The sequence below is a fragment of the Diabrotica undecimpunctata genome, chromosome 3 (assembly GCF_040954645.1).
Source record: "Diabrotica undecimpunctata isolate CICGRU chromosome 3, icDiaUnde3, whole genome shotgun sequence".
Taxonomy (NCBI): domain Eukaryota; kingdom Metazoa; phylum Arthropoda; class Insecta; order Coleoptera; family Chrysomelidae; genus Diabrotica; species Diabrotica undecimpunctata.
This window is the reverse complement of record NC_092805.1, coordinates 142,811,083-142,827,598: the sequence shown is the minus strand read 5'-3', so window position 1 is coordinate 142,827,598 and position 16,516 is coordinate 142,811,083. Positions and strand designations below refer to the sequence as shown.

At 31.7% G+C, this 16,516-nt stretch overlaps 2 protein-coding genes across 2 annotated transcripts in view; one reads left to right on the top strand and one right to left on the bottom strand.

Moving 5' to 3' along the window:
- LOC140436192 (uncharacterized) overlaps positions 1-16,516 on the top strand; it is an 821,182-nt gene that overhangs the window by 445,889 nt on the left and 358,777 nt on the right.
- On the bottom strand, positions 7,755-8,231 carry LOC140436068 (uncharacterized). The gene has a single exon (XM_072524777.1). The coding sequence runs from the start codon at positions 8,229-8,231 to the stop codon at positions 7,755-7,757; it is 477 nt and encodes a 158-aa protein (XP_072380878.1).

Here is a 16,516-nt window from a genome sequence, read left to right as displayed (position 1 = left end):
CGTGATGTCATTTACATGTGCAAAATAAGTAAGAACTTTTGACAGATTGGCAAATGTATACAGAATAATTGTTCATAAGAAATGTTTATTAAATCATAGTGTTTTCTTTGTATAAAAACACATAACTTTAAAATTATTAAGGGAAAACATGGTTAAAAAGCAGATGGTTTCGTTAGGTACATCATTATGGAGGTTATTAAACGAATTGGGTTTCAGACGAAAAAAAGATTCTTGTTTAATGTTAATTGACATGCATTTACTTTTTAAAAAAATTATTTGAATCAATTACTCGCTTTAATTATGTTATAGAATCTTCTTCTTGTAGTGCCCATCGGTTTCGGATGTGGCGACCATCAAGGCAATCTGTATTTTGCAAATTGCTGCTCTGAAAAGATTTGTGGTTGTTGTATGTTATAGAATAATAGATGCGGCTGGTCATACAAGGGAAGGAGGAAGGCAAAAGTGGACTGGGGAGAAGACACACGTCCTGGTTGAGGAATCTGAGACAATGGAGTGGGAAAACGTCAATAGAACTTTTCATAACGGCTGCAGATAGAGTCAAATGAGCCATGATGATCGCCAATATTCTTAGGGATAGGGCACGTTAAGAAGAAGATTCAATCTCATTATTTGAATATTTCTTTTTTCCCATGACTTAGCCCACTAATGTATTAAGTTGTTAATTATGAGATTATTTTTAATTTCTTTTAATTTTCATTTCCTTTTATCAAATAAATTGTTTTTTTTTATTTTATTATATCTGAATTAATATATTATCTAAGGAAAACCGGCCACAGATATTTAATAAATGGATTTTTAATCAAATTTTAGAAAACTTTTTTTATCAACATAATTTAAAAATTCTTAAATTTAATTATAATAATTAACATTAACAAAGGGCAAAAGTAAAGTTTTTAGAAATTGATAAGATTATGAGTTCGGATAAATACATATTTTTTTGGTAGATTAATTAGCAAATTACCAAATCATCTTTCGTTTTTTATTATGCTGTCTTTACGAAATATATATTTGACGTATATTAAAAGTAAATATTACTTTGAAGCTACCAGTCTTTGATAAAAACCATACTTTTTTGGCACAACTAAGTCTTTGCTTTGAGATTTTCATAAGGGTAGCAAATTATATGGAAGTTTTTATACCGAGACAAAAATTATACGAAGACATCTTTTACCGAAATATTTATAGGTATATAAAAAATAGATTAAAAACTGACCGGTGATTGAAATATTGAGGCATATACTCCAGTCGTCAGAGACGAAAATGCTACTCAACTCCTAAAAATTATACGAACAAGCTGAATTTTGCCGAGAATATTAATTTTGAGACCCCAAAAAAGACGCAAAAAAGTTTAATACTTTTACCGCCGGGCTTCCCCCTAAAACCCCCCCTGTAGGGAGTAAAAACAAAAAAAAAATCGATTTACCCAGAATCTGTACGCTATTAAAAAAATGTTTTAAATAAAAATTTAGCTGAGATAATTTTAAACAAAAATGCGTATAAACACTTTTTTTGTAGAATTAATCGTTTTCTCACAAACAACACTTGAAGCGACCGTCGATTTTGACTATCAGTTACGCGCGTGAAATCAATGTTCAATAAAATTTGTTTCAGCTCTACGGTAAAAATTCGATGTCTTTTGATTAAAGTGTCCTATCGATAAAAATTAGGATGCATTTTAAAGGTAAAGATTTCGGTTCTTATATGTATTTTTTGTATTTTGCTGCTAATAAACTCAGATTTTATAAAGGTGTTAAATAAATAAACGTGGCGCGATATTTGCCATTTTTATGATTCTCATGAGATCAATACTATCTATGCCTTTAATTGACTGGCCACTACGAAGTTTTGATTAGTACAGCCTATCCTTTAAAACTTGATATATAATAATAATAATAGCATGAAATTTTAGTTTTGAGTTTTGGCAACAAATGTAAAGCATTTGAAATATGCTTAAAAAACGCTGGATTTAAACTTTCACATAACAAACGATCTAAAACATTTAAACATTTAAACTTTTTGAAGTTATACTTCTATATGCGCGGTCGACGTTGGAAATTTCCACGGGAGTGAATCGGTGAAATCATTACATATGTAAAATATGAGTAAGACAGAGACAGAAGATATATTTTCTCTCTCTTTTTCTATCGGGAATAAAAATGTTCCTTTTGTATATATATATATATATATATATATATATATATATATCTTTAATATTATATATATTATATATATATATATACATATATATATATATATATATATATATATATATATATATATATAATATAATATATAATAATATTATTATTTATGTAATATGTTTTGTATTATTTATTAAATGTTTATAATTATTTTAGGCTTTTGTATTTAAAAATAATAATTACAATAAATCATTGTATAACCAAGAACTGTCAATTTTGAAATACGTTAGTGTCATGTCTAATTGGCAAATTTCTTACGTGTTTGGTTTATACGCTGGTATATGTGAGTTCAAATCCCAATATGAATAACTTTTTTTATTTTTGAAATATTTAAAAACCCCATGTTAGTCTTATTAAATATATCTAATATACGCAAAAATGCTAAATTTTAAAATAAAATGAAAATTTACAACATAATCCGAGTTGTTGGTTTTTTATTTTTATCTTCTACAAACATTTTTTGAAGTTATACTTCTATACGCGCGTTCGACGTTGGAAATTTGTGTGTATTCGTATATATTGAGTAAATCGGCAAAATCATTACATATGTAAGATATAGGTAAGAGAGAGACAGAAGATATATATTTTCTCTCTCTTTCTCTCTGGAGAATAAAATTGTTCCTTTTGTAAACATATTTAATATTTATTAATATTATTATTTTTTTATTAGTATTATTATCATGGTAAATTAGACATATGCGTAAGTTATGTATATTGTCATTTTTATATACTTAAATATATGACTATATATGAATATTGCATTTTAATTTGTATTGTATTATAATATTGAATTATGTGGCAGTGTATTGTATTGTATTTTTATATTAATAACAAAAATAACAATGAATTTTACTGCAGAGTATGTGTAAACAATTTTTTTTGCATTCAACTCCTTTTATGCATATATGAAAATAAAAATATATATTTTCATTAAAATATTGATTCAATCCTTCGTTTAGTTACTATACTCCTATTACAGGTCAAATGTTTATATACAGCAAACGATGCACCATATACCTGTATACCTAATTCTTTTTCTCTTTCTGGTCTCTCTTACCTATAGCATTACATATGTAATGATTGTGCAGATTGACTTCCATATAAATTTGTAACGACGAACGCGTGTATAGAAGTATAACTTCTACCGGTAGTAGCCAAACTTCTGCTTCAAACTACAACCAAAACCGTCTTATTGGATGCATTTCCCGTGACCTGCGATAATTTGTAATGTAAAACATTAAATTCTGCGTTTTTTATTCATATTTCAAATGCCTTATATTTGTTGCCACAACTCAACATTGAAATTTCATGTCATAGGTTTTAAAGATTGATCTCTAAATATTGAAATTTTACTACGACTGCTCAATGAAAGTGGTCAATTTTATTGATCTCACGTAAATCGTAAAAAATAAAAGAAATCGCGCCACGTTTATTTATATAACACCTTTATATAAACTGAGTTTATTTTTGGCTTTATACACAAACCGCATACGAAAGCATATGAAATGAAAAAAATATTATATGGATGGAGTATTAAGAAGAATCTGAAAAGAAGACTCGTTATATGTTACGTATTCTCGACATTTTTGTATGAAGTTGAAAGCTGGACGCTCACTAAATCTTTATTAAATAAACTCTCTAAGATTTTGAAATTTGGGTGTCTTGAAGGTTGCTACCTATTAGCTGGGTTGACAGAGGAAGAAATGCAGAGGTACTACAACGTCTACCCCGATTTAGTGAAAATCGTAAACATTCGAAACCAACTATGCGATTGCGTCATCTTATTATTTAAGGCAAAATATGTGAAAATATGGGTCTCTTTCCAAAAAGAACATCATGGCTTTGTAATCTACGTGAGTGCTTTAGTCAGTCTTCATCGACACTATTGAACGTTGCGTTGAATCAAACTTTCGGTAATGGACATGATATAACATATATACATGATATATACAACATTGCATTGCATTGGGGAAATCTGCAAGAAAGACTCTAATGAGTATCAATTGTTTCGCTGAACGTTTTCGCCAATGAGAATTAATTTGGCTTTTTCAGGGCTGAAAGAGAATAAATTATAATTAGCTACCATATATTATCTATTTAAAACATTGTTGATCTTATCGTAGCTTAGAATTGTAGAGTTAGAATGTTAAAAAACTTAGCTAGTAACAACATAGTGGTGTTTTTTGTTACTATGTGCAGTAAGTTTTTTTTAACGTTGGAAATGTATGGTAGCTTTGAACTTAAAATGCAAAGGTTTACCCAAGGTTAATCGAAAAACTCAATGTTACTACATTTAAAAGGAGGTAATTCTATTGTCGGCAATAACTAATTTTTGATTGTTAGAAAATTTAAATGTGAGGTTCTGTTTTACCAGAACGCATGTGCTGACAATTTAAGTAGTTCTTTTGAATCTTTATGTCGTTAAGGTTCATTGGTAAAACCGAATGAAGTTAAATCCCAGTATAGGGAAATATTATTTTAGATTTTCTTAATTAAACATTTTTTTTTAATTATATTATATTGTTCATTTATTATTATAATAATATCTTATTGAGATGTTTCTAAAAAAAGCAAGGAAATGTTGTCTTTTTTAGTTAATGAAAATTAATTATTAAAGTAGGTTAGTTGTTAATGGATATATCAGTCAAGTTAGTTATCTGTGATGTTGTATTGTTCTTGGTATCTGATTTAAGTAAGAAGTGGTATATATCGCTTAGATTCTTAATGTCACTCTTAACATTGATGAAGAAATCGTTAAGGAAAATATAAGACATTTCAATGAACTTTCTTTTAGATTTATTGTTCCCACGGTGGAGAATTGTAGTGTTAGTATAGTCCATGAGATGACCAGTGGAATGGACATGTTTGGCTAATGCACAGCGGTCAGGGTGAAGTCGAGAATCACTTTTGTGTAGTGTAATACGTGATTTCAATAATTGAGATGTTTGGCCGATGTAGGAATTGCTGCAAGAGAGGCATGGAATGTTGTAGACAATGTTGCTAAGCCTATCTATGGGAGTCTTATCTTTTATCTTAGAATAAAGTTTATTAATTTTTAGGGCTGATCTACAAGCCACATTAAGTTTAATGTTGTTATTATTATTACCAAAGCTATTTTCAACACTTTTCAGAATCCTTGTTAACCCCGGAGTGATATCTCTGAAATATGGTAATGAAAAATATTTGTTAATAGGAGTTTCCGAGAGTATCCTGATGTCTTAGGTTCCCACTTAAGGAAGGTGAAGTATCTTCGTTATGGACAGTATTAAACAAAATCTTATTCACTAATGGTGTTGGATAAGCGTTTGAAATAAAAAGTTTCTGTAGGATTTGTAGGTTTTTTGTATGAAATGTAGGATCTGATAGTTTTATTACTCTATTTTTCATCTGTTTGATTAAGTTGACTTTGGTAGAATTATTATGGTAAGAGTGGTAGTTAAGGTATCTACCAGAATGGGTCGGTTTTGGGGAATATATATATATATATATATATATATATATATATATATGTTGTTTTCTCTATTGGGATTGCCGAATATAGGCTTCTCCTAATTCTCGCCATTCATCTCTGTTGTTTGTAAGACGTTTCCACATTCGCCCTGCAGTTCTTTTAATATCGTCGCTCCATCGCATTTGCGGTATTCCTCGTGGTCTTTTGGCTTCATATGGCCGCCAATTCCCGATTTCTTTACTCCATCGGCCATCCGTAAGACTTTCGTTATGTCCAGCCTATTTCCATTTCAGTTTAGCTGCCAGTTCGACAGCATCTTTTACTTTTGTTCTATTACGAATGTTTTCATTGGTTTTATGGTCTTTGAGTGAGATACCCAGCATCTGTCGTTGCATAGCTCTCTGAGTTTTTCTGATCTTCTCCATGTTTATTTTAGTGAATGTCCATTTTTAAGCACCATATGTAAGTACAGGTAGGATACAGGAATTAAATACTTTGGTTCGCAGTCTTTGAGGTATATTTTTATTTTTAAGCATATATATGAGGTATATATATATATATATATATATATATATATATATATATATATATATATATATATATATATATATATGTATATATAGATATACGTAGCATAAACATAAGTTTCGTATGCTTCGTATATTTTAAAATTTTGCTGTACAACTGTACACATTGTTAGTTTAAAATTCTTTCTTTCTTTGACAATAGAAGTTATTTTGTTCAGTTAAACCAAAGATAAATATTTTTCCCCTACAATTTTATAGCTTCGGTTTGGTCGAAATTTAATCTGAAGTAGAATTGGATTTAGAGTAAATAGAGAAAATATCTTAACGGGAAAAAGTATAGATATCAGGTTTAAAGAGCTATTCTTTACACCTCCGAGCAGTCGTAAAATCTTTTATGGTATATTTTGTACTTATGTTCACCTAAATTTCAATTATGTAGCTCTGTAGAATAGATATAAGTCGTGTTATGTTTATAGCAAAATTAAATTTAATTAAGTATATATAAAATTAGTGTAATATTTAAAAATATTAGAAAATTATGAATTGTTTTTATTGCGTCTGAAAAAAAAATATTCTGTTAATAAAAATACATCTAAAAAATTTCTAAATAACCATATACTAAAATTTTTTGAAACTTTTCTTCCTAGCTCTACGATCGATCGTGTTAACTAAGGCTTTCTCTTAAATATATTTCACACAAACCAAATAATTTCAACAGAATCTTAAGTTTATCGTCTATCTACGGTTTCTGGTAGAACAAATTATCGATTGATTAATGGTGTAAGAAGATATCCTTAGGATTAGCAGTTGGTTCATAAAATGCTCTTTCAACTTGACGAAAACGGAGTAGGAAATACATTTATTTGGTGCGGAAGAACTTAACTAAAGACTCGTTTCAGAAACTATTTTAAGTTAGCGAGTAAATGTATTAACCTTAATCTTTTATGTCGAGACTTTAGCACGTTTGTCTCAAAAAAGCTTGAAGTATCTCGACTACTCTTTAAATATACTAAACTAAAATTCAATCTGTATTCTGGAGTTTATTTTAAACGGTAAAAAACACGGGAGTATGTAAGTAATGTTTAAAATAAATAATATAAATAAATAAATTATAGTAAAACGAAAATAATTTTCTTAAGTATTGTCAATTTTAGATTTAAATGTATAGTGTGTAAAGCAACAATTTTAGAAAACAGCATACGATAACTTTAAATAGATTTGTTCCATCTTCGAGATATAACTTTCTTTTATAACAGAAAATATAAAGTAAGTAATGTTACAATAACTTATATAAACCAGTGTTATTTAAAGAATCTATTGTATTTTCAACATTCATGTTTTCTGTAATGAATGTAAAGGAATAAGTGGAAAACAAGATTTTTGATTCACCAAGGACCTAAATTTAAGTTAAAACCTTGTTTTACCCGATAATTATTTCCCGGTAAGTATTTTAAGCCTACTTTATTTTAAAACGAACTAACAAAACTAGCAATACAATGCTTATAATAAAACTTAACACGTCTTACCACATTCAACTTATGCATGTGACCTAATTTAAGGATGTTTTTCATTGAAACAAGAAAGGCAGAAGAATTTGTCACAAGATGGACATTTGGTGATGACTTTTTTGGTGTGAGCTGTAGCATATTTAAGATCTCGTTCACGCTTAAGACGTTCATAGCAACCAGTGCACCTCCTCTTTACTTTCTGATAAACCTCCTTAACAGCTTGCAATCTGTGTTCTCTGACAGGTGGTGGGGCTGGTGCCAGGGGTGCTTCTTCGGTAGAATAGAGAAGTTCTTCAGCAACCTTATGCTTAAAGTCCGTCACACTAAGCTTATTATTTGGATTGTTTGGATTGTACATAACAAATACATTTACCATGGTTGTGCCTAGTATGCAATCGAGAATGAAACGGCCGTACCATTTGAGAGTTCTCCTCAAGTACTGAGAGTAGGCATTCATGAAGTCCGTCACACTAAGCTTATTATTTGGATTGTTTACATTGTACATAACAAATACATTTACCATTGTTGTGCCTAGTGTGCAATCGAGAATGAAACGGCGGTACCATTTGAGAGTTCTCCTCAAGTACGGAGAGTAGGCATTCATCTGGTCAGAGAGATCGATAAACGCTTTTGACTTATTGTAGCTTTTAAATCTTTGTAGCTATTTATTGAATCTGTGTGACATGTGCTGAGCACTAACACATCCCTCTTATTTTTCCATTTACAAACGGTTACTTCATGGTTTGACTGCTGAGCTTTGATCTCGCCTTTATTTAGTCTAGAACCCACCACTGCAGCAGGATTGCCCTTTCAGTTAGTTTCCGTTAGATGAGTATTTCTCATGAGCAGTCTTGCTGCCAGATTGACACTGGTATACCAAGTACTACTACTACTACTTGTCGGTTTATAACGTTCTCCGCCGTTTTCCGACTTCCAATCGCCACTTAGACCGGTTGTTCCATAGATCTTCTTCTATGGCCCTCTCTCTCTCTATACCAAGTATCAGTTGTCAAATACCTTCCAGAATCAAGCAAAGGGGCCATCAAATCAAAAACAACACTATCAGATACATTTCCTACCCTTTCTAGATCTCTCCCAGTGTAGACTTTATAACCGTATATATATATATATATATATATATATATATATATATATATATATATATATATATATATATATATATATATATATATCCACCAGCCGCTCAAAGTTTAAACACTTTGATCCCATAGCGATGTCGTGTTTATTTGGGATGTACTGGCGAAAATGAAGCCACGGTATATTACTCTCATCAATGCAGACATGTTTCCCAGGGACATACGCATTTTGGAAGGAATTTTTTATGATATAGATGAGATTTTATGTAAACGATCATTGGGCTGCCGGTCGTTATCATCCGCGAAATGTAGCATTCTCTTCAAAATTTCGAATCTATTTCTCGACATAATCTTGCAAACTTAATTCTGGAAAAGTCGGTTCCAATACTTTTTAAGCATATTTATTGGTCTCTGTTACAATAGTATCCAGAACGATGTTGGAAATAAAGTGTAGAAAGTATGCAGCTGGGTGCCGACCTTGAAGTTCGAACAAGATATCATTTTTGAATCCAACATTTTCCCCAGGAGTGAATTAAAAGTGAGTCATTCTCAACAGGCCCTCAGGTGAAAGTCAAGGCTTCGTCTTCATGAATAACTGGTTCTGCTGCTAGTTCTTCATCTTGTGCAAATTCTGGCTCCTCTCCTAGCTGTTCAACTCGGAAACGAGCTGGTTTCTGTGTGAACTGTTCAACTCTTAAAGGATCTGGTTTCTGTGCGAACTGTTTAACTCGTGAAGGACCTGGTTCCTGCACAACCTTTTCAAGTCTTCTTATTTTTGATTTTGAATCAGTATCTTCATCGTTACTTGTGTCTCCTCCACTGGAGTCATTACTATCACTATTATGTTGAATGTCAAAATCCGAATCTGCATCTGAATCGTTTATAGGTAAAAGACTATTATCACTTTGCGCAATTAACCTCTCGAGTTCCTCCTGTGTCAACGGTTTTGATCTGTTAGATTTTCTAGACATTCTACGGAATTCTGTTTAGATATTAGATAACTTTAAATGTCTATAGCTTTATTTAGATTAACGAATTGTTTCCTGTGATCACTCTCTGAAACAAAAGAAACAGAATGACAACAAAAGCGACACTACATACACATTTCAGCTGAAAATATCTGTGATCTCTATGAGGGTCACGCGGTACATCAATTCAAATTTAAGTTGTGGTACCGCGTGACCCTCATGGAGATCACAGGAAAATTAGGAATATCTAAAAAACAAAAGCAGATATATTTATAAAACAAAAATCATCATAATCTCTGAAGGCAAGTAGATTAAATTTTTAATGGAAAAAAATGGAACATAGGCCGAAAAAATATTGTTGACACTCTGGCAACAAAAGCGTAAAATGATGCTGGCGTCCAATGTGTTAGCTATTACCCCGCATATTTCATTCTTACCCAATTTCGTCGTACAATACTTAGGCAAAGTATAAAATAAATATTTCATGCATTACCTAAACGTTTTAGGCATTTTACACATAGCCTAGGTATTGTATAGAATAACCAATTATATATATATATATATATATATATATATATATACAACCTAATTTAGGCAGTCAATTCTCCCCTTTCTATCAGTTATGTGTTGACCCTACGTAGAAAATTAATATTCCTATTATTCCTATTAATTTAGATAATTCATTTTACTGGTACAGCACACAAATATTTACCTCATTCATCATGTGGACGAATTTGTATGTATACTTAGAGGCCGAAGGGGTTTCTCTGTAAACAGGTTTTAAGTATAGGCGGTCTTTAGTATACATAGTTGGGCCGTTTTGCGGTGAGATTATAATAAACAAAAGAAAGTTTTGGTTTCCCTTTGCATGTTGCTTTAATGTTCAAGTTTCTACTTCCACTTAAATAAACGACTTGTATAAGCCGATTTTGTATACCAGTTATGTATATATTTCATATATATATTCATCATTTAAACAGGATGAGAAATGGACACAAAAAATGACGTAGAATATATGAAATGTATCAATCAGATAATCCTCAAGGCGACATTGAATTTGGAAAATAGTAATACCTCATACTACCAATTTACACTTTGGATGTTACCAAACCAAAGTGGTTGTTTCTTACTGCAAGAAAAGATAATATCAGCATAGCCAATATAAAATTAAATCCGAGTAGTTATTATAGTATAGGGAAAAACGCCCTATTGAATTTTGCGCTCATAACACTTTGAAACTAAAAAACACCATTAACACAAGTTACAGTCTGGCTAGCTGACTACTCTTCAGAATCTTGAATTAAATGTTTAAACTTTATTTTAGGCAATTGACAACATGAAAAATATTAATTTGTATATGACTTTTGTGCTTCGAAAATGCGTTATTTCGCATTTTTCAGATTGTAAATGGCTTATAACTCGAAAAGTGTAAACTTCAGAGAAAAATTATAAGAAATTTTTTGTTTAGAATTACCCGAAAAACCTCAAAAACGGTAAACGATTTTTGAACAAAAACGGTAGGAAATTTTTTTAAACAATTTCTGTCCAAAGATTTGTCCCGGTACCCTCCAGATTTATAAGGGGTCATTTTAAAACAGAAATCCTCAAAAAAACCGAATAAGAAAATTTTTCCTACCGGAGCGATCTCCAAACCTGGGCCCTGATTCTATTTCATTTTGATGTCGAAATTTAAAAGCGACTACGCCATGAAGGTCGCAATCGCTAGCGATTCTCATTCATTTCGATTGTAGTTAAAACTGGGGATATTTACTTTATCATTTTGACACTGCTGAAAATTTGGGTTGGCCCTCTTGTTTATTGGCTGCACGCTGCACAACGCTTGTTGAATGTTTGTTTTGTTTACGTTACGTGATAACGTCTTTTTTTTTCTTGTTTGAGTTATTAAATCATATAGTGGCCATTCTAAATTATATTTTGAATTGGAAGAAAATAGATGGAGAGGCTGTTGGTGATCGTGGCACTAAATTGTCTGTGGAGCAAAAGGAAATCATGGTGGCTTTTTTGGAGGACCATGCTGATTTTGCTAAGGGCAAACTCCTTGGCCATGTTAGCAAGGAAAGAAAAAAGGAATGTGGGAGATCCTTAAGTTATTACCACTAAGGTGAATATAACCGCTAAGATTTGACTTAGTGGTTATATTCTAACATATTTTTAAATTTACTGCAGCTTAGTAATACTTACCCTAAATATTTTGGGTATCCTAGACGCATAAATACCCTCTTCCAAATATGTTTCTAATACACTTATCAAATAATTTGCAGTTTGTTTATTAAGCCGGAATTGCTGCCTAAATTGAGCATCACTTAGTGAAAAAGGATTTTGAGTATCCCGTAACATTCTTCTTATCCTCCGTTGTGAGCGTCGGATATCTATCCTCTCTAATTCCTCCAAAACCAGCAAATGTCCGTAAAACACAGCCATATTAATACTTTTTGCCTCAGTTTTTCTTGCAAGAATCAAAACACAACACCGCCTAAACTAAACCTAAGTTCACTTCTCCCAGTCCAGCCAGTCATGTCAGATTAATTTCGACTCGAAATGAAATTTCAACCACTTTCTTGAAGTTGAAATTAATTTCGATATATCGAAAATTAGTGACGTCGTTTGGTTAGTTCAGCTAAAATCCACAAGGCTCGCAAAGTCGCATTTCGACGTCACCATATTAATTTCGACATGTTTTGACTCCAAACTAAATGAATTTTTGCTACGTTGATCAAATTTTGAGTTCGACTGGAAGTTACTGTACAACCAATCAAACGTACTCATAGTCAATATTAATTGTAACCTAAAGGAAAATGTAATCCCTATGCAGTTTGTTAACAAAATAAAATTTCATCAAAATTAAAATAGTTGTTTACACATTATTATTTAAAATAATTTAGTCGTTTATTGGGTAGTATTTACAAGAGGTACAAGAGGTTCATAATAAAAATTGTTGAATAAACCTTTTCATTATTAATGATTATACTTATTTTCTCGATTAAAGAAGTCTGCAATAAAAGTGTCAATATTTTAGCTGCAATATTTCAGCTATTAATAAGGTGTGTAGGAGTTTTTGTGTTATAGGTTTCCGGCAAAGACTCATATACACTTCATATTCCAACAACAGACAGTTTCGCCTACTGGACTGGAAATAGTCCAATCGTCAGAGATTTGATGCCTAAAAATGTACGAACAAGCTGAATTATATCGAGAATATCAATTTTGGGACCCCAAAAGTATGCCACTTTTACCCTCGTAAAAGCTTCCCCCTAAAATTCCCCTCGTAAGGGGGTAAAACGCAAAAAATCGATTTACCAAGAATCTGTACGCCGTAAAAAAATATTTCAAGTAAAAAATGTAGTTGAGATGATTTTGAACAAAAACGTTTATTATCACTTTTTGCATAGAATAAACTGTTCTCTGAGAAACAACGCTTTAAGCGACTTTTAGCGAACGGTGATTTTGAATATCAGTTACGAGCGCGAAATCAATTTTTTAAATAAATTTGTATCAACTTGACAATAAAAATTCGACATATTCTAATCAGAAAATCCGCTAGCGAAATCAATATTAAGTAAAATTTGTAATAACTCGACGGTAAAAAATAGATATCTTTTGATCAAAGTGTCCTATCGACAAAAATCTAAATGTGTTTTTAAGATGAGGAGTTCTGCTTTCATATGCAATTTGTGTGTTATGCCACAAATGAAGTCAGTTCCTATAAAGCTGTTCAATAAATAAACTCGCGATTTTCGCAATTTTTTACGATTCTCGTGAAATCAATATAATTTAATATTTTCATTGGCCGATCATAGTGAAATTAAAAATATGACACATAATTTAAACTTTTAAGATGGGTACACATATACGAGCTGAACTGTTCGCGAACTGCTCGCGATCTATTCGCGAACAGTTCGTTGAAAATATGTTTACAGCGAACTCATCGCGATCCATGGAAAGCGATGAACCAACTTGTGCGAAGTAACAGATTTGTTTGTGTAGAAATGATTATAATTATTTCATTCATTTTTAATAAACACAATTTGGTGAAATATAATTTATGCTTTCAGAATTTCTGTTCTATTCAACTCTCCCTTTCCTATTTCTGCGGTCCCTGTGGAGACCTTTTTCTTTTCGCGCCTAAACCATGCCGATAGGGTTATCATTTTCGGCTTACAATCTTCTGGTGGCATGTCCATTCTCACCTATTTCGCGCCATGCATCATCTTTTTTTTCAGTCAAGTTTTTTTTTAAAATGATCACGGTCTTTCAGATCCCAAAATCAGCGGATTCTTATTCTGATATAAGTCAATAAGTTAAATACACTTATTCTCGGACCACTGTGCAATCATGGAAAACTTGGGTTCATACCGAAAAATACGAACTAAATTTAAACTAGGAACAAGTCATACAATCTCCATTCGACGACGTCACGAACAAACAACATAGCTGCGAACACCGTCTAAATTTAACTACGAACATTCTTTGTGTTCGTCCCAAAAACCGACAGGCCGTGGTTCCTGACGAGCAACGAACGAACAGCTCGCAAGCGGTTCGTCCCGTCGTACAAATTATTCGAATATAGCGTTCACAAACGGTTCGCGAACAGTTCTGCTCGCATATGTGTACCCACCTTTACATTACAAACGATCGCACGTCAGGTGAAATGCCTCCAATAAGACGGGTTCGTGTAATTAAAAAAGAGCAGTTTTAAATGTTTTAGAAAGCGTTTTTTAAGCATATTAAAAGTGCCTTACATTTATTGTCAAAACTTAAATTTAAGATTTCATGCTATATGTTTTAAAGATTAGGTTCTAGTTATGGAAACTTTGTAGTGACCGGTCAATGAAAGGGATACTTTATATTGAGAATCATAAAAAATGGCATAAATTGCGACTTGTTTATTTATTAACCACATTTATAAAAACAGCGTTCATTTGTGGAAAAATACAAAAATTGCATACGAAAGCTGCAGTATTTACCTTTAAATCGCATCTTGACTTTTGTCGATAGGATACTTGTATCTCAAGATATTAAAGTTTTATCATCAAGCTGATACAAATTTTATTTAAAATTAATTTCTTGCACGTAACTGACATTCAAAATCGCCGGTCGTTTCAAGCATTGTTTGTAAGAGAACGGTTTATTCTACGCAAAAAGTGATAATAAACATTTTTGTTTAAAATTATCTCAGCTACATTTTTTAATTGAAACATTTTAATTATAAACAAACAGTCATGGTATGTCTTCCCGTTGGATATTTAAGTATTTCTTTATGTTCAAAGATTTGTAATACGTAGATTAAAACCTTATAAGAATGGAATTTAAAAGAGGTGAATTAAACTTTGTACACAACGTAATTTAAAATGCCACAATGATATAAAGAAGTAAAAATAAATACAATAATAACATATAAAATTAACACTTATGTTATGTATTAACACTTATAATATGTAACACATATGCAATTTTGAGAACGATTTCCGAAGTGGAAATTGAAACGTCAATAAACTTACTTTGACATTTAATTGTGTCTTTTTCCCATTTAAATAGTAATTACATATGCATATATGTACATATATAATTCTTGGAAATAAATGTCTTGGAAAATATATTCGAATTAAAACACTATAACCATTTTCAATTTTGAAAGTTCCAATGTTTTTCGTTTTAATGGTGTATCAAAGTTAAAATAACAAATGTTAGTCCATTAACATAATTTAAATAATATCTACCCACAACGGAAACAATCTTTTTCAAGCTCTAGTCTTGTTCATGTATACAGGAAAAACATATAAGAAAACGTAATAAATCGGATAACATGCTCTATTTCTCGGTCGTGATGCAACTGAACTTCCTGCGTTAATATCTTTTATGACAGTAAAAACTTGAAAAATAGGGGAAAATATTGCTTATACTGCTTGCCAATACTTTTTGACAGCCGTTTCCAGTCAAGAAGTCTCTTGTTTCTAGTTTAGTAACTAGAAGGGTTTAGTTTAGGGGTCTAGTTTAGTAACTAGAAGTAACTAGTTTAGTAACTAGAAAGTAACTAACAGGGTGAACCTGTTTTCTTGGCTAACTTTATTACAGACACCAACTTCGAGAAAACATAAATGGGACCTTGTTTTAACATTTTTTTCTTCTCTCTTTCAATACAGGCATGCATTGAGTTCCCTTTATTTTGTGTATGGCTTATAAAGAACTTCTTATTCTTCTTCTAATGACGCTACAACCCTTTGTGAGTCTTGACCTGCTTAAGAATGTTCTTCCATTCTGCCCTGTCGGATACTTTACTTCGCCACTGCCTGATGTTCATGGTTTTAAGATCCCTCTCTACGTCGTCTATCCATCTTTTACGGGACCTTCCTCTTGTGTTGTTTTCTTGGGGCTTCCATCTTTGGACTACTTTTACAGCTCTATTATCTGGCGTTCTTTCTAGGTGACCAAGCCAGTTTAGTCTTTGTTACTTTACAAATATAACAATATCTGTGCTCTGCATTAGTTATTCCAGCTCGTGGTTCATTTTAATTCTTTACGAACCATCGCTGCATTGGTTTGGTCCAAATATCTTTCTTAGTATTTTGCGCTCAAATATTCTCAGTTGATTTTCATCAGTGGTTGAGAGGGTCCATGTTATACATCCATATGTGACCACTGGTCTAATTACTGTTTTGTAGATTTTAGTGAGTCTATAGACTCACTGAAGATAACTATAGAGTTACTGAATCGTGAGTCTAAGA

What these genes read in the sequence shown, in the direction of transcription:
- LOC140436068 (XM_072524777.1), bottom strand. Translation starts at nt 8,231, where the DNA reads ATGGTAAATGTATTTGTTATGTACAATGTAAACAATCCAAATAATAAG.